The sequence below is a fragment of the Rhinatrema bivittatum genome, chromosome 1, assembly GCF_901001135.1.
Source record: "Rhinatrema bivittatum chromosome 1, aRhiBiv1.1, whole genome shotgun sequence".
NCBI lineage: Eukaryota > Metazoa > Chordata > Amphibia > Gymnophiona > Rhinatrematidae > Rhinatrema > Rhinatrema bivittatum.
In genome coordinates, this window is record NC_042615.1 from 571,837,988 (window position 1) to 571,863,482 (window position 25,495).

General features: G+C 47.0%; 1 protein-coding gene across 1 annotated transcript in view; it reads left to right on the plus strand.

Moving 5' to 3' along the window:
- Positions 1-25,495, plus strand: part of HABP4 (hyaluronan binding protein 4) — a 346,012-nt gene that overhangs the window by 77,389 nt on the left and 243,128 nt on the right. The window contains exon 2 of the mRNA XM_029617782.1: positions 5,468-5,618. Within this exon, the coding sequence (XP_029473642.1) occupies positions 5,468-5,618 (151 nt within the window). The remainder of the gene's footprint in view (positions 1-5,467; positions 5,619-25,495) is intronic.

A 25,495-nucleotide genomic window follows, 5' to 3' on the forward strand; every position in this document is an offset into this window, starting at 1 on the left:
CCACTAGAAAGAATTATTCCTACAAATGGAAACTGTTTACACTGTGGTGCACTCAGAAAGATTTGGATCCTTTCACTTGCCCCACTACCTCACTACTAGATTACCTTTACCATCTCTCAGACTCTGGTCTTAAGACATCATCTGTAAGGGTACACTTAAGTGCAATCTCAGCTTACCATAATAAGCTGGAAGATGCTCCTATCTCCACACAGCCTCTCGTCAGTAAATTCATGAGGGGCCTAACTCACATTAAACCTCCAGTTCATTCCCCAAGCATACAATGGGACCTGAACGTAGTCTTAACTAGACTTATGCGTTCTCCTTTTGAACCCATAAATACTTGTGACCTTAAATACCTAACTTGGAAAACGGTATTTCTCATAGCCATTACATCAGCTAGAAGGGTCAGTGAATTACAAGTGCTAGTCACATACGAACCTTTTACAAAGTTCCTCCATGACAGGGTAGTCCTCCGGACACATCCAAAATTCCTTCCTAAAGTTGTCATGGAATTTCACTTGAACCAATCAATAGTTTTACCAACATTCTTTCCTAGGCCTCACTCTCACCAGGGAGAAAGAGCCTTACACACTTTGGACTGTAAGCGTGTGTTATCCTTTTATTTAAACCGCACAACAGCCCAAAGGAAATCCAGTCAGCTGTTTGTATCCTATGACCCAAACAAACCAGGTAAAGCAGTGGGTAAGCATACTCTGTCTAACTGGCTAGCAGATTGCATACAATTTTGTTATGACAAAGCAGGCCTTACTCTTCAAGGGCGAGTAAAAGCACACTCAGTCAGAGCAATGTCATCTTCAGTAGCACATCTTCGCTCTGTACCTATTCTGGACATTTGTAAAGCAGCAACATGGAGTTCTCTTCACACCTTTGCAGCTCACTACTGTCTAGACAAACATGGAAGACAAGATTCAGCATATGGACAATCTGTCTTAAAGAACTTATTTCCAGTGTAACCCCAATTCCTTCTACATCCAACCTGCTGTGATTTCGGCTGATTCATTTCAACAACAATACCTCACTGTTGCTTCAGCACAAAATGACTCGGCCTCTAGCTTGCTAATCACCCATATGTGAGGACTAGCATCCTGCTTGTCCTGGGATAAAGCAAAATTGCTTACCTTGTAATAGGTGTTATCCCAGGACAGCAGGATGTAGTCCTCACGAAACCCACCCGCCACCCCGCGGAGTTGGGTCCGCTACGTTTTATTATTTTATTTTTGGCTAACGCTTATTGCTACAAAACAAGACTGCAGGGAGACCCCTGTGGCAGGGAATATCATAGCATGCTGGGCATGCTCAGTAGGCACTCCGGTGCCATTCAAAAGTTTCATGGAAACTTTCAAAGAAGTTTTTCCGTACATAGGGCTCCATTACCGATGTCACCCATATGTGAGGACTACATCCTGCTGTCCTGGGATAACACCTATTACAAGGTAAGCAATTTTGCTTTACTCATGGATTATCTGCATACACTGTATACAGCTGGTCTTGCAACGTCATCCATTCGGGTTCATCTCGGTGCCATAGTGGCATATCACAGACCACTTAACGATATTCCTATTTCCAATCACCCTTTACTATCTCGTTTCATCAAGGGGTTAACTCACTTTCGTCCTCCGATTTTCAAACCTCCAGTTCCATGGAACCTCAACATAGTTCTTGAACAACTTGTGCTTTCCCCGTTTGAGGCCATGGACTCTGCACATATTAAATACCTCACATGGAAAGTAGTGTTACTGATTGCTGTAACATCAGCACGACGAGTCAGTGAACTATAGGCCTTGGTCCATTATTCTCCGTATTTACAGTTTCATCACCAAAAAGTGGTTCTTCGAACTCACCCGTCTTTCCTACCAAAAGTGGTTTCTCAATTCCATCTCAATCAGACCATAGAACTACCCATTTTTTCCCTAAACCTCATGCAAATGACAGGGAAAAATTATTGCATACACTAGATTGCAAAAGAGCTTTAGCATACTACAAAGAAAGAACAAACTCGGACTCCCGTGTTTCTCAACTCTTTGTCTCTTTCGACCCAAAGGCGCCTGGACTACCGGTGGCTAAACGCAGCATCTCCAGCTGGATAGCACAGTGCATCAAGTTCTGCTATTACAAACAGAACCTACAGCTACATTCTGTTCCCAAAGCTCACCAAGTTAGAACAGTGGCGGCCTCCTTGGCACACCTTCAACATGTACAACCCATAGACATTTGTAAGGCAGCTACATGGTCATCGCTCCATACCTTCACATCGCACTACTGCCTTGATCAACAAGCAGCCGCTGATGCGAAGATAGGGCACGCAATCTTCCACACTCTATCCTCTTGAACACAGTGACTGCCACACTGTTCATGAACACGTACAAACATACATAGCATGAACAACGTGATCGGGAGCTTGGGACTCCCATGACAGCATGGCTAATTCATCCTGCTATCTACGGAAACACCGTTTACGGTAAGCAAACTTGCTTTTCTGAAATTTCATTTTTTTACTTCTTTGAGAACCCTGGGGTGTATACCATTTGGTCCAGGTGATTTACTACTCTTCAGTTTGTCAATCAGGCCTACCACATCTTTCAGGTTCACTGTGATTTGGTTCAGTTGATCTGAATTATCACCCATGAAAACTTTCTCCGGAACAGGTATCTCTCAAACATCCTTTTCAGTAAACACTCAAGTAAAGAAATTGTTTAGACTTTTCACGATGGCCTTATCTTCGCTACATGCCCCTTTAACCCCTTGATCATCCAATGGTCCATCTGACTCCCTCACAGGCTTTCTTCTTCGGATATATTTAAAAAAGATTTTATTGTGAGTTTTTGCCTCTATGGCCATCTTCTTTTCAAATTCTCTTAGCCTGTCTAAACAGTGTCTTACATTTAACTTGCCAATGCTTATACTTTATCCTATTTTCTTCAGTTGGACCCTTCTTCCAATTTTTGAATGATCGTTTGACTAAAATAGCCTCTTTCACCTCACCTTTTAACTATGCCGGTAAATGTTTTGCCTTCTTTCCACCTTAATGTGTAACCGCTAGAACTCTTGAGGTTATGAAATTAAACTCCAGGGGGGATGGCTCAGAACCAATGTCAGGAAATATTTTTTCACAGAGAGGGTGGAGGATTCCTGGAATGCCCTTCTGGAGCAGGTGGTGAAGACAAAAACTGTCGAAGAATTCAGAGGGACATTGGATAAACGCTGTGGATCTCTAAAGGCTAGAGGACAATAATGAGAAATGGAGTAACTGGCTGGTATGACGGTTACTACCCTTAGCAGATGGCATGGAGAATACTATCCGTAGCCAAATATGCCTTGATGCTTTTAATGCAACTGCAACATTGCTCCCTGCTTAGATGGCAGGGTGGAAAAGAGGAATTGGATTTAGTTGACAACAGAGGGCCCCAATTTCTATGGTCTGGGATACTGATACGCAGGCTTAAGGGAAAAAGCACAGAACTTCTATGTCCAAGTTCATAAGCAAAGCACGTCAAGCAGCACTGTCTGAATTTTCAAGAAAGCTGATCACCTAGTAAAATTGTTACTAGCTGCAATTTTTATGGGATATTATAAAGCTTGGGGATAACTGCACAGAGCGGCAGTTAATAACTGTAAGAGAAACATGGGAGTAATCTGCAGAATGGTAGTTACTAACTTAAGCTTGCTGGGCAAACTATATGAAACATTTGGTACTTTTCTGCTGTCATTTCTGTTACTGTGGGATAAAGTATTGTGGTTAGAGACAAAAATTGAGCTTTTTGGCCAAAATTCAGAATGCTATGGGGTAGATTTAAAAGCCTTACACGCGCCAAATCAGGGAGATATGCATGTCTCTTGGGCTGGTGTGTGGCGCGTGTAATTATGAGTCCGTGGATGCGCATATCTTCTGGTACGCGCACAAAAGAAAAAGTCCAAAAAGGGGCGGGGCCTGAGTATTCTGGGAATTTAAATGGAAACTTATCGTGTAAGTACTTACATGCACAAGTGCATGCCAGGGTGTCCTACCGTGTAACTTTACTTCTGCTGTAGTTGGCGTGTAAGTTATAAAACAAGAAAAACTAGGCTAGTCTGTGAGGTTTTAAAGGTTACGGCAGGTAGGGGGTTTTTGGTAAGTTAAAGGATAAGACTTCCTAAGCAGGAATGAACTGATTTAACTGGTAATTGTGTCGGCGTGCATATATATTAAAATCCCCTCCACTTATGCGGTAGAAGCGCCATATGCACTCATCCATATAAAATGGTGTGCACATTTATGTGCGTTCAGCCGATTTTATAAGGTGTGTGTATATATGCACGCATCTTTTAAAATGGCCGCGTCCATGGCTGCTTGGCTATTTTAAACTTACTGTATTAGTGTGGCTCTACCTAACACTGCCCATTCCTCAGCAACCACAATCCCAACAGTGAAGTATAGGGTGGAAGCATCATGTTGTGGGGATGTTTTTCCTCAGTGGGGACTGGGCATCTTCTTAAAATTGAAGGAAGAATGGATGGTGTTAACATACAGGGAGAAACTGCAAGACAACCTGCTTCGGTTTGCTAAAAAACTAAAACGGGAGAAAGTTCATCTTTCAGTAGGACAATGATCCCAAGCACAAGGCCAAAGCAGCATGAGTGGTAAAAGAGCAAAAAGGTGAATGTTCCAGAATGGCCAAGTCAAAGTCCAGATTACAGTCCATAAGAACATAAGAAATTACGTCTTCTCCAAGACCTTATCCAAATCTTATTTGAACCCAGCTACACTAACTGCACTAATCACATCCTCTGGCAACAAATTCCAGAGCTTTACTGTGCGTTGAGTGAAAAAGAATTTTCTCCAATTAGTCTTAAATGTGCTACTTGCTAACTTTATGGAATGCCCCCTAGTCCTTCTATTATTCGAAATTGTAAATAAGAGTCACATCTACTCGTTCAAGACCTCTCATGATCTTAAAGCCCACTCGAGAATTTGTGCTACTATTTGAAAATTGCATTCCATTAGCATCATCCAACCAATTTGGATTAAATCTGTCAGGAAGAATGGGCAAGAATCTACTTCCAAACAGTGTTCAAAGTTATTAGAAACTTACCCTAATACGCCTAAAGCTGTTGTTGTAGCAAAAGGTGGTTCTTCCAAGTACTAGTCAGAAGAGGTTGAATACTTATGCAAGCAGGATTTTTCAGTTTTTAATTTTATTTTCCAAACAAATTCAGAGAAATAATAAATTGTGACTTTGAAAATTTACTCTTAAGAGCATAATGGTTTGCAATAAACATACTGTCTGGAACACTGTGTCATTTGTAATCCTCACAAATCTGACTTTTAGGGGGCTGAATATTTTTGCAAGCCACTGTACTTTCATGATCTTCAATGGTGAAAATCTGTGTATAATGATATGCTGAAAGCTGAGCTTTCTTGTTCCTTGTTTGAAGTCTCTGAAAATGTATTTTCTCCCTTTCCTTATAGGTCAGAAGCGGCCTCCTAAAAGAGTGGACCGGGGAGGTGAGAATGAAAACTGGGGAGCAGAAGTTAAACTAGATAGAGCTGAACGGAGGACTGCATTCAGGGAGTTCCGCTCCAATGATTTGGATAGACCAGTGGAATTTTCGGTAGAAAAGTATGTATACCACACTTAGGGACCTTCATTTTCGGTTATTTTTTAAATTTTTCCTGGGAATTTATCAGGATTTATTATGACAAGAACAAAAACAGGAGAAAATCAGTGGAAAAATGTGACCCATTTTTCTGGGTGAATATCTGAGTGGATATAAGCCAAGAAAATAGTATTAAGCAGATTCTCCCACTCAGCAGCATCCCTATCTCTAACCCAATCTCTTAACTAGCATGTCCCTTTCTTTCCCGACATCCCTATTGAGACTCTTCCTCTTCCCCACCTTGGCAACTGCATTCATCCTTCCTAGTGGTGGCTCCAAATATCTCCCCTCTCCTTCAGCAGCATGTATTCCCTGTACGTACCAGGATCAGTCCAGACGGTGGGTTATGTCCCCCGTCCAGCAGATGGAGTCAGAGCAAACTTCGGAGGGTGCTGGCATATAAGCTGGTGCACCCTCCACCGATCCCCAGTATCTCTCTGACTCCAGCAGATGTGAGGAGGGGAACCATTGCTTCCCCTAGTTAGTGGATTTTGTTCCACATTTGTTATTCTTCTTTCTCCCTTTAAGGATAGCATCAAGCAGGTCTGGGTTAAAAAAAAAAAAAAAGTTTTCACTTTCGGGGGGGGGGGTCTCTCTGAGCTCCCTGCCCGGGCCTTGCAGCCCTGGTTGGCTTGCTAGCAGGACTGCGTTTCTTTCTTTGTCCTCTTTCCTCTTCTGTCCTTCGGTGGTAAGTTTTTGGCTGTCATTTTTTGCTTTGCAGCTTCTGCAGTTGGACTGAGGAGGTGGATGCTGGTGGGGCCAGCCTCTCCTCTACTTCGTACCGCGGTTGGACCCCTCCCCCCTTGGCCCTGCGACGTAGCATTCCCAGGGGCCGCGGCGACATATAGAAACATAGAAACATAGAAATGACTGCAGAAGAAGACCGAATGGCCCATCCAGTCTGCCCAGCAAGCCTCACACATTTTTTCTCTCATTCTTATCTGTTACTCTTAGCTCCTTGTTCTATTCCCCTTCCACCCCCACCATTAATGTAGAGAGCAGTGATGGAGCTGCATGCAAGTGAAATATCTAGCTTGATTAGTTAGGGGTAGTAGGGGCAGTAACCGCCGCGATAAGCAAGCTACACCCATGCTTATTTGTTTTACCTAGACTATGTTGTACAGCTCTTGTTGGTTTTTTTTTTCTTCTCCCCTGCTGTAGAAGCAGAGAGCCATGCTGGATATGCATTGAAAGTGAAGTATCAGGCACATTTGGTTGGGGTAGTAACCGCCGTAACAAGCCAGCTACTCCTCGCTTTGTGATTGTGAATCCTTTTTTTTCTTCACCCCTGTCGTTGAAGCTATGCAGGATATGCGTGAAGCATCAGTTTTTTGTTTTGTTTTTTTTTTTCCCCCTGCCGTTGAAGCAGAGAGTTATGCTGGAAATGCGTGATGTATCAGTCTTTCTCCCATGCCGATGCAGCAGAGAACCATGCTGGATATGCATGGAAAGTGAAGTATCAGGCACATTTGGTTTGGGGTAGTAACTGCCGTAACAAGCCAGCTACTCCCCGCGTTTTGAGTGCGAACCCTTTTTCTTCTCCTTTGCCGTTGTAGCAGAGAGCTCTGCTGGATGTGTGAAGTATCAGTTATTCTTCTCCCCTGTCATTGAAGCAGAGAGCTATGCTGTATATGCATTGAAAGTGAAGTATCAGGCATATTTGGTTTGGGGTAGTAACCGCCGTAACAAGCCAGCTACTCCCCTCTTTATGAGTGCAAATCCTTTTTTCCATTACCTCTTGCTGTTGAAGCTTAGAGCGATGTAGGAGTCACAGTAAGCATGTGTATGTTTATTTAATAAGGGTATTGTGTCAATAGCCATCATTCTGGCGAGTCACCCACTCTTCATTGGTGGCCTCTTGACTTTATGGATCCGCAGTGTTTATCCCACGCCCCTTTGAAGTCTTTCACAGTTCTGGTCTTCACCACTTCCTCCGGAAGGGCATTCCAGGCATCCACCACCCTCTCCGTGAAGAAATACTTCCTGACATTGGTTCTGAATCTTCCTCCCTGGAGCCTCAAATCGTGACCCCTGGTTCTGCTGATTATTTTCCTACGGAAGAGGTTTGTCGTTGTTTTTGGATCATTAAAACCTTTCAAGTATCTGAAAGTCTGTATCATATCACCTCTGCTCCTCCTCTCCTCCAGGGTGTACATATTTAGATTCTTCAATCTCTCCTCGTACGTCATCCTATGAAGATCCTCCACCTTCCTGGTCGCCCTTCTCTGTACTGCTTCCATCTTGTCTTTGTCTTTTTGTAGATACGGTCTCCAGAACTGAACACAGTACTCCAGGTGAGGCCTCACCAAGGACCTGTGCAAGGGAATAATCACTTCCCTTTTCTTACTTGATATTCCTCTCTCTATGCAGCCCAGCATTCTTCTGGCTTTTGCTATCGCCTTGTCGCATTGTTTCGCTGTCTTCACATCATTAGACACTATCACCCCAAGGTCCCTCTCCTGCTCCGTGCACATCAGCCTTTCCCCCCCCATCGAGTACAGTTCATTCGGATTTCCACTCCCCATATGCATGACTTTGCACTTCTTGGCATTGAATCTCAGCTGCCATATCTTCGACCACTCTTCCAGTTTCCTTAGATCCCGTCTCATTCTCTCCACTCCTTCCGGCGTGTCCACTCTGTTGCAGATCTTAGTGTCATCCGCAAAAAGACAAACCTTACCTTCTATCCCGTCTGCAATGTCGCTCACAAAGATATTGAACAGGACCGGTCCCAACACCGATCCTTGCGGCACACCACTTAAAACCGCTCTCTCTTCAGAGAAGGCTCCATTTACCATCACACATTGTTTTCTGTCCGTCAACCAATTTGCAATCCAGGTCACCACATTGGCACTCACTCCCAAGCTTCTCGTTTTATTCACCAGTCTCCTGTGCGGAACCATATCAAAAGCTTTGCTGAAATCCAAGTAGATGACATCTAGTGCTCTTCCTTGATCCAATTCCTTGGTTACCCAGTCAAAAAAGTCAATCAAATTTGTCTGACAGGATCTTCCCCTGGTGAATCCATGCTGCCTCTGGTCCATCATTCCCCTGCTGCTCCTGAGGGGAGGGTTGGCTGAGTTGAGCTTGGGCGGCACGAGCCCGCTCCTCCCGTGGCGTGATTTTTCCCCAGATCCAGGCCTCGGCGCCGGTGATTCCCCCCTGGGCCTGCGCGATGCAGCGCGTTCGGTGCCCTTCCTGTGGCGGCCCGGGGCAGAGCGGATCGCGGGATGGCTCCGGCGGCAGATGTCTCCTTGGGGGGGAGACCTGCCTAGCTCCCCTGGCTTCTTTGCCGCCGCGCTTGGAGCGCCGCGGCCCCCGGGACGGCCCCGCCCCCTTCTTTGGCGGGAGCGGCGGCCATTTTGGAGCTGGAGAGCTGCATGGATTCGGATGCTGAGGAGACTCAGCAGGATTTTTCACTGCACTCGACGCCGATTTGGGACCCGGGTCCCCCCCCCCCCCCCCCAGGGACCCCCCCTCCGCCGCCAGCCGGGTTTTCGGCCGACTTCGTGGTCCTCATGCACCAGGTGTATCTCCAGAGCCTGCAGCCGACGGGGGGGGGGGGGGGGGGGGTGCGGCGGGCCCCAATCCGGGAGCCGTGGGGGGGGGTCCCAGGGTTCACCTAGCCCTTCCGCTGCATGGGGTGGCTCCAGCCCCGGACCCAGGGAGTGACCCGGCGTCGACGGCGGATGACAACGCGCTCCTTGCAGCGCACCTGGAGTGTGACGACCCGAGGGTGCTACAGATTTTCCGTAAGGAAGAACTGTCGGATCTCATTCCCCATGTCCTCCAGGAATTGGACCTCGATCCCCCCGTTGAGCCGCCGGGCCCCCGGCTCCCTCCGTAGCCTCAGCTAGCACGAAAGGGAACCCTGTCTTAGCGGGACTGCGTCCCTTGGCACGGACTTTTCCAATCCATGAGTCGTTTCTCCACCTGCTGGTGCGGGAGTGGGACACGCCGGAGGCGTCCCTCCGGCTCGGCAGGGCGATGGACAAGCTCTATCCTCTTCCCGGCGACTTCCTGGACCTGCTTAAGGTACCCAAGGTCGACTCGGCGGTCTCCGCCGTCACAAAGAGAACCACGATCCCGGTAACGGGGGGAACGGCCCTCCGGGACCTACAGGACAGGAAATTGGAAGTCTGCCTCAAGAAGATTTTTGAAGTCTCGGCGCTGGGGGTCCACGCAGCTATCTGCGGCTCTCTTACCCAGAGAGCTGGTCTTCGGTGGGCAGCTCCTCACTTCCCAGCAATTGACGCCGGAGGAGGCGGCGCAAGCGGATCGTCTAGAGGCAGTCATTGCTCACGGGGCCGATGCCCTTCATGATTTGCTGCGGGTCCTGGCGAGGACTATGGTTTCGGCAGTTTCCGCCAGGCGCCTGTTGTGGCTACGGAACTGGGCGGCGGACGCCTCGTTCAAATCTAGCCTGGGGGCCCTACCCTTCAAAGGTAGGTTCCTTTTCGGCGAGGATCTTGACCAGATCATCAAATCCCTGGGGGAGAATTCGGTACACAGACTACCCGAGGACCGTCAACGACCATATCGTTCGTCGTCGTCTTTTTCCAGGAACCGTCCTCGTGCTCAGCGGCGATTTCGGAGCTCAAGGCAGCAAGGCCCAAGAAAACCCCTCAGCCAGGTCACAATCGTGGCCGCAGATCGCCCAGGGACTCGGCGCAGGGAGCCTCTGGCAAGCCTCCCCAATGATGCCAGGACGGCCCACTCCTCTCTACCTCGGATTGGAGGGCGAATAGCCTTGTTCTACGAGGAGTGGGCCAACATCACTACGGACCAGTGGGTCCTGGATACTCTAAGACACGGTTACGCATTGGATTTGCTGTGGCTCCCCAAAGACAGGTTCATCTTTTCGCCCTGTAGGTCCAGTCCCAAGCGCTTGGGAGTACGGAGCACGCTGGACAGACTTCTGGCCTTGGGAGCCATCTCGCCCGTCCCCTTCGGAGAGGTGGGCTCGGGGCATTATTCCATTTACTTCGTGGTGCCCAAAAAGGATGGCTCCTTCCGGCCCATCCTGGACCTCAAGGAAGTCAACAAGGTGCTCCGGATACCCCGGTTCCGTATGGAAACCCTTCGCTCAGTCATCGCGGCGGTGCATCAGGGAGAGTTCCTAGCCTCCGTGGACCTGACTGAGGCCTATCTGCACATCCCGATCCTGCCGGCCCATCGCAAGTTCCTTCGCTTCAAGATACTGGGCCAACACTTTCAGTTCCAGGCCCTCCCCTTCGGGCTGGCGACCGCACCCAGGACTTTCACCAAGATCATGGTGGTAGTGGCAGCCACGCTTCGGCGAGAAGGCATCCTAGTACACCCTTACCTGGACGATTGGCTCATCTGGGCGAAGACCTTCTCGCAGGGGCAGCGGACGGTCAACAGGGTAGTCTATTTCCTCCAGTCTCTTGGCTGGGTGGTCAACTTCGGCAAGAGCAGCTTACTTTCCAGCTCAGCAGTTGGACTTCCTCGGGGCGCGTTTTGACACGGCTCAGGGCAAAGTCTTCCTACGCCCGGACAAGGCTCAAGCACTGAGGGAGCAAATCCTTCACTTCGAATCTCTTCCGATTCACACGGCGTGGGATTACCTCCAGATCCTAGGATCAATGGCTTTTGCAATCAATCTAGTCCCGTGGGCCTTTGCGCATCTGTGACCTCTACAAATGGCGCTGCTCTCGTGGTGGAAGCCGGTCTCTTGGGACTATCAAGCGGTACTCCCTCTTCCGCTGACTGCCAGGCTCAGCCTGCGCTGGTGGCTGAACCCAGGAACCTGGCTCAAGGTTGCCCTCTGGAGTCGCCGGATTGGGTAGTGGTCACTACCGATGCCAGTCTGACAGGTTGGGGGGCTGTTTGTCTCCGAAGTTCGGCCCAGGGGCAGTGGACAAAGGAACAGGCGACGTGGCCGATCAACCGCCTGGAGACCAGAGTGGTACGTCTGGCGCTCATGCATTTCCTGCCTCTGCTTCGACACTGAGCGGTTCGGGTCCTCTCGGACAATGCGACCACGGTGGCTTATATCAGCCGACAAGGAGGCACCAAAAGCCGTCTAGTGGTTCTCGAAGCGGCACGGCTCATGGCCTGGGCAGAACGTTTCCTCGACCGCCTGGCGGCCTCACACATTGCAGGGGTAGACAACATTCAAGCGGACTACTTGAGTCGTCAGACGCTGGACCCCGGAGAATGGGTTCTCTCCAACGAGGCGATGTTGATCATCACACGGCGCTGGGGGATGCCCTCCATGGACCTCATGGCAACGTCCTCCAACGCGAAGGCTCCTCGGTTCTTCAGTCGAAGGGATCATGGTGCAGAAGGGGTGGACGACCTGGTCCTCCCCTGGCCGCCCCGGCTCCTTCTGTACGTCTTCCCTCCGTGGCCACTGGTGGGCAAGGTTCTAAGGAGGATAGAAAATCATCCAGGGGCGGTAATCCTCGTGGCTCCGGAATGGCCGCGGCGCCCATGGTTCGCAGCCCTCCTCAACATGGTGGTGGACGGGCTCCTTTGGTTCTCGCACCTGCCGCGGCTGCTTCACCAGGGACTGGTATTTTCGTATCAGGCGGAACACTTCTGTCTCGCGGCCTGGCTTTTGAGAGGCGGAGCCTCCTGCGCAAGGGATACACAGTCACCGTTGTAGACACCCTCCTCAAGGCGCGTAAGACCTCATCATCAGTCACGTTAGAGTGCTGGTGTTCCGGACACGGGGCTTCCGCGACCACAGCTTCGCTACAACAGATCCTAGCTTTTCTCCAGGAGGGTTTGGAGAAGGGGCTCTCCTACAATTCCCTGCATGTGCAAGTCTCTGCGTTAGCCTCCCTGGCACGCACCACGGGAAGGACGGATCCCTCGTCTCACCCGGACATCTCGAGGTTCCTCAAAGGGGTCAAGCACCTGCGGCTGCCGGTGCATCTCCCTTAACCCTCCTAGAATCTCAATCTGGTTCTCCGGACCCTCGGGGAGCCTCCCTTCGAATTGCTACGGCAGGCCTCTCTCAAGGACATCACCCTGAAAGCGGTATTCCTGGTAGCCATAGCCTCGGCGAGGCGCATCTCTGAGCTTCAGGCGCTCTCTTGTAGGGAGCCTTTTCTGCGTTTCACGGACTCGGGAGTCTCCATTCGGACAGTTCCTTCGTTCCTGCCTAAGGTAGTTTCTTCGTTCCACTTGAACCAGTGGGTGGAGCTGCCAGCCTTCCCGTCGGATGCCCCCAAGTCGCTCCGGCGTCTAGACGTAAAGCGCATTCTCCTGCACTACCTTGAGGTGACCAACGAATTCCGGGCATCCGATCATCTCTTCGTGCTCTGGTCTGGAAACAAGAAAGGGCTTCAAGCATCAAAGACCACTATAGCTCGGTGGCTCAAGGAAGCGGTAGTCTCTGCCTACATTGGAACCGGTAAAGCTCCCCCGGTGGGGATCAAGGCTAATTCCTTGCGTGCCCAGGCCACGTCCCGGGCAGAGTCTCAACACGTTCCGATTCAGGAAATCTGTCGAGCAGCGACTTGGAAGTCACTGCACACCTTCTCGAAGCATTACCGGTTGCAATTACCGGTATGTGAGTCTGCTTGCTTTGGGAACAGGGTGCTCCGAGCAGGGTCTTCAGGGACCCACCCAGTTTAGGGAAGCTTTGGTACATCCCACTGTCTGGACTGATCCTGGTACGTACAGGGAAAAGAAAATTATTCCTTACCTGCTAATTTTCATTCCTGTAGTACTAAGGATCAGTCCAGACGCCCACCCGGGCTTTGCTCGGTCATGGTAAGACGGCTGCTCGTGTACGTTTCTTCTCCTGTCCCTCGCTCTCCTTCGGTCTGTTGTTCCGTTATTCTTCTTACTTCGACAGTTCTCCTTGCAAGTTGCATTGGTTATCCGTTTACACAGGTTTAATTTTGAAGTTGTTTGATCCATCCTTCTCTGTTTGTCAAGTGTTCTGTCTTGGCTTTGATATTCTCGATACTGGGGATCGGTGGAGGGTGCACCAGCTTATATGCCAGCACCCTCCGAAGTTTGCTCTGACTCCATCTGCTGGACGGGGGATATAACCCACTGTCTGGACTGATCCTTAGTACTACAGGAACGAAAATTAGCAGGTAAGGAATAATTTTCTTTTCTGAGGTTCCCATGCTCTGCAGTACTGTTTTTTGTTTTTTTTTTCCTAAGGCCAGGGAGTCCTTGGTTAAGTGCTTCTGGTGGGCATGGCCGTATAAAAACATAGAAATGACGGCAGAAGAAGACCAAACGGCCCATCCAGTCTGCCCAGCAAGTTTCACACTCTCTTTTTTTTTTCATACTTATCTGTTTCTCTTGGCTCTTAGTAACCTTTTGGTTCTATTACCCTTCCACCCCCACCATTAATGTAGAGAGCAGTGTTGGAGCTGCATCTAAATGAAATATCTAGCTTAATTAGTTAGGGGTAGTAACCGCCGCAATAAGCAAGCTACACCCATGCTTGTTTACCCCGACTATGTAATTCAATCCTTGTTGGTTGTCTGTATATAGATCCACTTTTCTTCATTTCTCCTGCCGTTGAAGCAGAGAGCTATGCTGGATATGCTTGAAGACTTTCTCCCCTGCCGTTGAAGCAGAGAGCTATGCTGGATATGCTTGAAGACTTTCTCCCCTGCCGTTGAAGCAGAGCGCTATGCTGGAAATGCTTGAAGTGTCAGACTTTCTCCCCTGCCGTTGAAGCAGAGAGCTATGCTGGAAATGCTTGAAGTGTCAGACTTTCTCCCCTGCCGTTGAAGCAGAGAGCTATGCTGGATATGCTTGAAGACTTTCTCCCCTGCCATTGAAGCAGAGAGCTATGCTGGAAATGCTTGAAGTGTCAGACTTTCTCCCCTGCCGTTGAAGCAGAGAGCTATGCTGGATATGCTTGAAGACTTTCTCCCCTGCCGTTGAAGAAGAGAGCTATGCTGGATATGCTTGAAGACTTCCTCCCCTGCCGTTGAAGCAGAGAGCTATGCTGGATATGCTTGAAGACTTCCTCCCCTGCCGTTGAAGCAAAGAACTATGCTGGATATGCATTGAAAGTGAAGTATCAGGCTTATTTGATTTGGGGTAGTAACTGCCATAAAAAGCAAGCTACTCCCTGCTTTTTTGTGAATGCAAATCTTTTTTTTTTTCCCCACATTCATTTACGTCCTCTAGACTTTATGGATCCACAGTGTTTATCCCACGCCCCTTTGAAGTCTTTCACACTTCTGGTCTTCACCACTTCCTCCGGAAGGGCATTCCAGGCATCCACCACCCTCTCCGTGAAGAAATACTTCCTGACATTGGTTCTGAGTCTTCCTCCCTGGAGCTTCAAATCATGACCCCTGGTTCTGCTGATTTGTTTCCGACGGAAAAGGTTTGTCGTTGTCTTTGGATCAATAAAACCTTTCAAGTATCTGAAAGTCTGTATCATATCACCTCTGCTCCTCCTTTCCTCCAGGATGTACATATTTAGATTCTTCAATCTCTCCTCATAAGTCATTCGATGAAGACCTTCCACCTTTTTGGTCGCCCTTCTCTGGACCACCTCCATCTTGTCTCTGTCTCTTCGGAGATACGGTCTCCAGAACTGAACACAGTATTCCAGGTGAGGCCTCAACAAGGACCTGTACAAGGGGATAATCACTTCCCTTTTCTTACTCGATATTCCTCTCTCTATGCAGCCCAGCATTCTTCTGGCTTTAGCTATCGCCTTGTCACATTGTTTCACCGATTTCAGATCATTAGACACCATCACCCCAAGGTCTCTCTCCTGCTCCGTGCACATCAGCCCTTCTCCCCCCATCGAATACAGTTCATTTGGATTTCCACTCCCCATATGCATGACTCTGCACTTCTTGGCATTGAATTTCAGCTGCCATATCTTCGACTACTCTTCCAGCTTCCTTAAATCCCGTCTCATTCTTTCCACTCCTTCCGGCGTGTCCACTCTGTTGCAGATCTTAGTGTCATCCGCAAAAAGACAAACCTTACCTTCTATCCCGTCTGCAGTGTCGCTCACAAATATATTGAACAGGACTGGTCCCAACACTGATCCTTGTGGTACACTGCTTAAAACCTCCCTCTCTTCAGAGAGAGCTCCATTTACCATCACACATTGTTTTCTGTCCGTCAACCAGTTTGCAATCCAGGCCACCACCTCGGCACTCACTCCTAAGCTTCTCATTTTATTCACCAGTCTCCTGTGCGGGACTGTATCAAAAGCTTTGCTGAAATCCAAGTAGATGACATCAAGCGCTCTTCCTTGATCCAATTCCTTGGTTACCCAGTCAAAAACGTCAATCAGATTTGTCTGACAGGATCTTCCCCTGGTGAATCCATGCTGCCTCTGGTCCATCAATTCTCCCGACTGTAGATAGTTCACTATTCTCTCTTTCAACAGTGACTCCATTACTTTTCCCACCACCGAAGTGAGGCTAACCGGTCTGTAGTTACCAGCCTCTTCTCTGTTCCCACTCTTGTGAAGCGGGACCACCACCGCTCTTCTCCAATCTCTCGGCACCACTCCCGTTTCTAGGGATCTATTGAACAGGTCACACAGCGGACCCGCCAGCACGTCTCTGAGCTCCCTCAGTATCCTGGGATGAACCTCATCAGGCCCCATGGCTTTGTCCACTTTCAGTTTCTCCAGCTCTTCCCATACATTTTCTACTGTAAATGGAGTTACATCTACTCCACTCCCCTCCAGTATCTTGTTAACTAGGGATGGTCCTTCTCCAGGGTCCTCCTTAGTGAACACAGAACAGAAGTATTCGTTTAATATTTCTGCCATTTCTTCGTCTCTCTCCACACATTGATCCTTTCCACCTTTCAATTTCACTATACTACTTTGAACTTTTCACTGATGTATCTGAAAAATGTTTTGTCACCTCTCTTTACTTCCTTGGCAATCCTCTCTTCTGCTTGACTTTTTGCTCTCTTGATTAATTTCTTCGTCTCCCTCAGTTCTACCAGATATTCTTCTTTGTGCTCCTCCCTTTGGGATCTTTTGTATTTCTTGAACGCTGTTCTTTTATTTATTTATTTTATTTATTATTTTTATTATACCGAGTTTCATGATGGAATCACATCAACCCGGTTTACAATTAACAATGTGAGTAAAGGCAGAGAGTAACATAGTAAAACATTTCCCAATTCAACGTCACATATAGAATGAAACTTAACAGGTATAATAACAATATTTAGGATGTGAGAAAGTTACAAAAAACAGGGAAAAATAACTAGGATCTGAAAGGGGAGGAAATTGAAGGAAGAATATTAACATTTTATCCAACTGTATCAATTAATAAATATGTATAGTATAAAAATATAGATGAGTAGCAAAAATGATCAAATATGATGCTGTTGTGAATTATAATAATAAGATGCTGTGACTGCGTATGAAGTTAGTGGGTTTATTACAGTTCACTAACTTTGTGTTTGTGCTGATGGGTGGGGAATTTAATCCAGTTCTGGGAACGCTTTTTTAAAAAGCCACGTTTTTAGTCTCTTCCTAAAAGTTGGGGCGCATGGTTCTTTTCTTAAGTCCGGTGGGATGGAGTTCCAGAGGATTGGACCTGCTGATGAAAGAGCTCTTGAACTGTAGGATTTATGTTGGTAAGTTTTGGCATGAGGTACCTGAAGTGATTCTTTGTAATGTTCCCTGATGGGTCTGGCGGCTGTGTATTTTTTAAAAGGGATTTGTAAGTCAAGTTGAGTGTGTTGATGGATGTTCTTGTAGATAATCATGATGGTTTTGTACATAATTCTGAAGTGGATCGGTAACCAATGAAGGTTTTTGAGGATGGGGGAGATATGGTCGATTTTCCTGGAGTTTGTAAGTATTCTAGCTGCTGTGTTCTGTACCATTTGTAAAGGCTTGGTGTAAGAAGCTGGGAGGCCTAGTAGTAGAGAATTGCAATAATCTAGTTTGGAGAAGATTATTGCTTGCAGGATTGATCTAAAATCTTGCGCGTGGAAAAGTGGCTTTATTCTTTTCAGAATATGTAATTTGTGGAAGCAGTCTTTTGTAGTTCGGTTTATGAATGGTTTGAGGTTAAGACGGTTATCTAGGATGGCTCCTAGATCTCTTACATGGGTGGTTTGTAGGAGGGTAGGTGGCTTTGAGAGCGTGATGTTGTTTTCAGGTGCTATAAGGAGATATTCCGTTTTCGACGCATTAAGGACTAGGTTTAAGCTGGTAAGGAGGTGTTTGATTTCTAGTAAACAACTATCCCAATATTCCATTGTTGACGAGATTGAATCTTTTATAGGGATCACAATCTGTACGTCGTCCGCGAAGAGGAAGTGTTTAAGGCATAGTTTTGTGAGTAGTTGACAGAGTGGTAGGAGGTATACATTAAATAGGGTGGGTGAGAGGGATGAACCTTGTGGCACCCCTCTGGTGGAGTGGTGATATTGGGATTCTGTATTGTGAATTTTGACCCTATATCCTCTGTTTTCCAGGAAGGTTTTGAACCATGTTAGTGAAGTAGCTGTCACTCCAATATTTGCTAGTTGTTTTAAGAGGAGGTAATGGTTGACGGTGTCAAAGGCCGCCGAGAAGTCGAGGAGGATTAGTAAAAATGCTTTGCCTTTATCGATGCCGGCGAGGAGGAAGTCTGAAAGTGCAAGAAGTAGTGTTTCTGTGCTTGCAGCTTTTCGAAAACCATATTGGTTTTAGAGCTGGTTTTAGAGCTGGTTTTAGCCTTTATTTATCTCACCCACCTCCTTTGAGAACCAGATAGGTTTCATTTTTCTTTTGCTTTTCTTTACTTTTCTAACATATAGATTAGTTGACTTGGCAATTGCTCCTTTTAGATTGGTCCACTGTTGATCCACATCTCTCACATTCTCCCAGTCTTTTAGTTCTTCCTCCAGGTACTTCCCCATTTCATCAAAGTTTGTGTTTTTGAACTGCAAAACTCGGGTTTTTGTGCTTCTTTTCCGTATCTTTTTTGTGATATTAAACCATACCGTTTGATGATCACTGGTGCTGAGGTGGGCGCCCACCTGGACATCAGAGACGTTATCTCCATTAGTGAGCACTAAGTCAAGTATAGCTCCTTCTCTCGTGGGTTCCATAACCATTTGTTTGAACAAAGTTACTTGCAGGGCATCCACTATTTCTCTACTATTATTAGATTCTGCAGATGGGATTCTCCAGTCTACATCTGGCATATTAAAGTCTCCAACGATCACCACTTCTCCCTTCTTTCCCATCTTTTGGATGTCTTCAACCAGATCTCTGTCCAGCTTTTCTTTTTGGTTTGGAGGCCTGTAAACCACTCCAATAAAAATGGATGTCCCATCTTTTTTTAGGTTGGCCCATAGTGCTTCTTCATTGCCCCATCTTCCTTGCAGCTCCGATGCTTGGATATTGTTTCTGACATAAAGAGCCACTCCTCCTAAACAGTTAAAGCAGACTAACAACACTCCCAAATTTCTATTTCACTTGTGCTTCTTTTTAACAGACAGTGCACTAGCTTTGGCAAATATAATGCCCCTGGTTCTAAGCACAGATAATAACCAATTTTGTACTTAACTTTAGCAGAAAAGGCTCTGGCTCATGAAGATCCCAGCTCCAAAGTGATTCAGTTCCCAAAGCACATGAGACTCTGGCAATCCTAATCCAATTACTGCCTCCCCCACAAACACTGGCTGAGGAGGAAGGGTCTGCTCTGAACTAATGGCTGGAACAATTAAAGCAGACTAACAGCACTCCCAAATTTCTATTTCACTTGTGCTTCTTTTTAACAGACAGTGCACTAGCTTTGGCAAATATAATGCCCTGGTTCTAAGCACAGATAATAACCAAATTCAAATGCATTGGCGATACCAAGCAGCAGGTGCTTTGGCTATTTGCTGGAGGAAGGGGGGAAGCAAAACTTGAAACAGCCCATCAGCAGCACTGGAAGGTGAACGCTTTCATTGTTGGGGGATGGAATTTGAAACGCTGCAGATGTTTTGGCCCACACTGGCTTCCAGCAGTTACTGGAGGCCTTAAGATGCTGCATCTGCAGCTCTGGAACGGCTCTTTAATCAGCCTAAAATAAGGGTGAAAATTGGTTTAAACCAATTGTCACTTTTGGAAAATCTGGGATGTTTTGGTTGAAAATTGGTTTAAACTGAAAATGAAAGACACTAACCATACTACTCATTCATGTGGAAGTTTATATTTCTATTGGTTTGATGTGTGTGATTTAAAATCTTTTGCAGCTTTTAAAGTTGTTGCTGTTTTAAGGTTTCTTTCATATTTTGTGAACTTAGACATAAGTGGTAATAGATGTAAAATGCAGTTTCTCACAGGACAAGCAGGATGGTAGTCCTCACATATGGGTGACATCAGTGGACAGAGCCCTGTTACGGAAAACTTTTCTGTCAAAGTTTCTATAAAGCTTTGACTGACACTGGCACACGGAGTGCACTGAGCATGCTCAGCCTGCAATTATCCCTGTGAGCCACAGGTGTCTCCCTCAGTCTTCTTTTTTCCGTTCTGCAGTAAGCATAGGGTTAGGAGCTCTGTGAGAAATTCTCACAATTTTTCCTTACGGAAACACTTAAACATTTACTTCACAAACGCTTTTTCCCTGCACGGGTCTCCCTTCACATACATTTAATTGACGCTTGGTGAGTACTATGCCTTGTTTTTCGGTCGGTTCCGGTTACCTCACTATGGTTCCCCAGCCTACCAACTGAATTGCGGCCTTCCCTCTCCCTATGTTTTCACAGTTAGCCCCACATAGCCTGAGTGTCCTCTTGTGACCCTCTACCTGGTTATTAGCGCTAGTGGGATAGGGACTTCCATGGTTATCGTTGCCGCCAGGGCCTCTGTCGAATTCATACCTCTGTACCTTTATGCGGTCGGTACCCCCATCCAGGCCGTCCTGCCTTTTTCGATGCCATCGACACCCCTCCCCCCGCAGTCCGTTTATGCCATCGATCCCAGCATCGATTCTTTCAGTGCCATCAGTGTTTTCATCCATGGTACTGATTTTTCCATCGATGCTCAGGTCAGTTCCATCGATACCCGGGTCGATTCCATCGGTGCCATCGACGCCCGGGTCGGTTCCATCGGTGTCCTCGTCGTTCCTATCGATGCCCTCGTCGTTCCTATCGATGCGGGTATCAATTTCCTGATGCCATCGATGTCGCTTCGATGCCCCATCGTTTCCATCGATGCCGATGCCGTCTGTGCCTCGGTCACTGTTATCGTTGCTCTGCCTGGGCCATCGATATTTTTTCATGTATATTTTTGACGATACCCTCGAGGCCACTTCTATGCCGCCATCGATACCGTCAAAACTGACATAGCACCTACACGCAATGCCCTCGCCTAAATAGTGCTCCATGCTTTGGGTTCTTAACTAAAGCCCCGTATCAGCCTACGACACTACATAGTGCCAGGAGCAGTGCAGGCATGCTGACAGTCCTTCATTATTCGCCATCCAAGTCAGCGAGGGCATCCACTTTGAGGCTGGGGAAAGACCGGGCCAAGCACCGTGGCACTCATTGTCACCGGCACAGTGATCTTCCGCCACAGACGCCATCCAAGACATCTGTGCTATCCTACTCGGTGCTGGAGAATGCCCGGGCCGAGCAACATCGCTACTGCCACCGCCACTGTTCCACACAGTGCTGGCAGTCCTCGGTGCTCCAGAATGACCGGACCGAGTTCCAAATTCTGCACTGGCGTCACGATACATCGAGCCGCTGCAAAGAGGGCCGGGTTCATGAGTCATAATGGCTGCCCGGTACCCGAGGCATTCCCCACAGACACCGGTGCGGGGTTCTGCCCCTCCACAAATTACTGTGGTAGCGCCAGACACGCTCAGCCTGTCTCCTCTGTACCTGCGCTACCATACCAAATCGTACTTCTGCGCCATAACAGAAACCTGGCTTAAACATATGGACACTACACTAATAAATCAACTTCCAACACAATCCTACGATTTTTTCTCCATTCCCTGACGGGAAAAAAAGGGGCGGAGGTATTCTCCTAGCAGCCAAAAAAGATCTGAGACTTGCACAATATCCAGTTAAATCACCCACTAAAATTGAAACAGTCCTTTTCAAATCAGACCATCTGCAAATCCTACTAGTCTATGCCTCCCCAGGCCTTCTAGACTCTTGACGCCTCACCCATTCTGGAATTAACAGCGTCACACCTAAATCTGGAGTCCCCAGCCATAATCCTTGGAGATTTTAACTTACATGTTGACGACCCCATTCTCTCAATCAACTGCGAAACATTCCTAACCGCCATGTCTGCCATGGGATTCAAGCAGATAATCAACAAACCTACCTACCCATAGAGCGGGTCACACCCTGGATCTCATTTTTGTGAACTCGGGCATCTCACGCTCAGCACAACCTGTCTGCAAACCAGTCCCCTGGTCCGACCATACATTAATCTCTACCACCATTTCACTGGCACAAACGAGCAAATATCACGTCCCTCAACCACAATTTACTTACAGGAAATCTTGCTCCTCCGATGACCTCCACAAACACCTAGTCTCAGAACTCCCTCTCATAGACGTCTCCACTCCTAATTCAGCCCTCCACTCCTGGTCCAATATAACAGAAACGGCAGCAAACAAACTTTGTCCACTGGCAACAAAAAAACTCAAACATAACACGTCCAAAAGAAAACCATGGTTTAACGAAGAACTTCAAAAACTCAAACATTCCCTTCGACAGAAAGAAAGCAAATGGCATAAAGCACCATCACCGACCACCCTTTCCGCTTACAAAATCGCCCTCCACCTATACAAGTGCTCTACATTAAAAACAAAAAGGGATTTCTACGCTCTTAAGATCCATCACCTTATTTTCGACTCAAAAGCCCTCTTTGCTTACGTATCAAATTTAACTCAAATCAATGTACCTGACATTCCACTCAACCAAGCTCAAGAAAAAGCAGATGAGTTGGCCCTCTTCTTCAGCAATAAAATCTCTAATCTTCTAACTCAGCTGAAGTCTAATACCTCTGCGCCATCCAGCACATATCTCTACCCCAACAAAGACATTTCTCTCCAATTATTTGAACCCTTCACAACTTCAGAAATCCAATCAGTACTGAAGAAAATGAAACCCTCATCACATTCATTTGACCATATCCCGACCAAACTGCTGCTTCTAATCCCATACACCATCTCCAAAGTTCTAGCAGACATTATCAATTGTTCTTTATCCCAAGGAATCTATCCAGACTACCTCAAAATTGTATCCATCAAACCGCTCTTAAATAAACCAAACTTAGACCCTAAAGATCCTACCAACTTTCGTCCAATCTCTCTTTCTTAGCCAAGGTAATGGAAAAATTAGTTAACACCAAATTATCGGACTACCTCGAAGACCACAAAATCCTGTTCCCTACTCAATATGGCTTCTGAAAATCATTAAGTACTGAATCACTACTCATATCCCTGACAGATTACCTCATCATGGTCCTCGATAAAGGTCATGCCTACTTACTGATCCTCCTGGACCTCTTGGCAGCATTAGATACTGTTAACCACTCCATCCTCTTAAATCAGTTAGCTAACATCGGCATAACAGGTACGGCACTGGCCTGGTTCAAAACATTCCTTGAACAGAGGCTACAAGGTCAAAATACACAACAAAGAATCTCAGCGTTATCCCTCTTCTCTAGGAGTTCCGCAGGGCTCTTCCCTCTCACTCACGCTCTTTAACATTTACCTTCTCCCTCTCTGCCAGTTGTTAACCAAACTGAACCTAAAACACTTTCTATACGCCGATGATGTCCAGATCGTCATCCCCCTTAAAGAATCCATCACAAAAACTCTAGAATTCTGGGAAAAGTGCCTTCTAGAAATCAACGGCCTCCTCTCCAGCCTAAACTTAATCCTAAATTCTTCAAAAAGCGAACTCCTTCTAATATCCCCGGAAAACAGTAACATCACTACAAATCCACCAGCCAACTTACAAACACCTCAAGTAAGAGACCTAGGAGCTATCATTGATAATCGGCTAAACCTAAAATCCTTTATTAACCAAACTACCAATGACTGCTTTCATAAACTTCAGTTCTTAAAAAGAATAAAACCACTTTTCCACTCTCACGACTACAGAACAGTCCTGCAAGCAATCATCTTCTCTAAGTTAGATTATTGCAACTCTATATTAATAGGTCTACCCTCATCTCACACTAAACCTCTTCAGATGGTTCAAAATACGGCAGCCAGAATATTGACAAACACTAGGAGAAGAGATCACATATCTCCAATTCTCATAGACCTACATTGGTTGCCAATTCACTATAGAATCATATATAAGTCCATTACCTCTATCTACAAAGCTATCCATCAACACTCTCCGCTCAACCTACAACTCCCATTCAGAAAACGTACCTCCTCCAGACCCATCAGAGAGTCCTATAGAGAATCTCTACAGGTACCACACACCAAAACCTCTCAGCATATAACTTTCAGAGATAGGGCATTCTCCACAGCAGGACCACCTCTATGGAACTCCATTCCACCGGATCTGCGACAGGAACCCTGCCTTCCAACATTCAGGAAAAGACTCAAAACGTGGCTATTTTAAGAAAGCCTTTCCAGACCCCAACTGAACCTTAACTCTCCATTAACCGACTCTCAGACTTTACCTTAACATGGTAAACAATATCTCTGCGAAATTCCATAATTTAGTAAATACCATAAATTTGTAAATTTTTTTCTGTTAAATTCCTATCAACTTTTCACTGCTCCCAGTTGTGTATTTCCCTGTTTTATTGTAACTGCAACGTTTTTCGTTCCGCACCTGTTAATGTTCTTATTGTATCTTCTTTTTTCCCGTCGATAGCAGGGCTGAATTAGCCATGCTGTCATGGGATCTGTCAATCAGGCCCGGGAGGCGGAGCTTGTCAAAGCAGAGAACAGAGCTTTGCTCTCTGCGGCTGCGCGTGTGTTCCCGCGCAGGAAAGTAATGGAATCTCCTCAGTCTGTTTTTTCCGCGAGCGGGAACGCACGCGGAGCTGATATCTCCTCAGTTTAAAAACAGATTTAAAATGCCGGGTTTCAAACCCTGTACTTGTGGTAAAATGTCGGTCACGGACGGACACGACCGCTGTTACAAATGTCTCGGACCACATCACAATCGAGAGGATTGTGAGTTTTGCTATAGGATGTCACCTAGAGCATTAAAACAAAGGGCCTATAGGCTTCAGGAACTTTTTGCCTCATGAGAGCCATCAGAGGCTCACTCATCGCCTGGCCCGTTACCTTCATCGGCTCCTTCAAAACAGAAAACTTTTTCGTCGGATCCTAAATCCTCCACTCTAGGAGGTAAGGGAAAACCAAAAAGACGAAGGCCAATGGATTCTCAGAAATCCTCAGTGCCTATAGAGCCGCAACATACATAATCGGAGAAGGAAACCTCGGCGCCGACGACTTCTGCGTCTATGGCGCCGTCTGCGCATGATATCATATCTGTGCCGAAGACGGAGTCTGCGCACAACCTAGTGCTTCCGGCGCACATGGCGCAGAAGAAACCACCGCACCGAACACATACGCGTACGGCGCCAGAGAAACTTACGCGTACGGCGCCGGAGAAACTTACGCGTACAGCGCCGACTGCAGAAAAACGTATGCGCACGGCGCCGAACACATCGGCGCTGATAACCCCTGTGTGCGCGGGATCAAGAAGATACGCGCATACAATTACAACCGCGCACAAATCTACTTCCGCGCACAGATCTACAAGCGCGCATAAGTCTATAACTGCGCATACGCGCACATAACTCTATATCCGCGCATAAATCTAAATCAGCACATAGATCAAAATCTGCGCATATAAACCACAATTATTCACCTCAGAACTTAAGGACAGAGTTGAAATGAAAACGATACTCTTC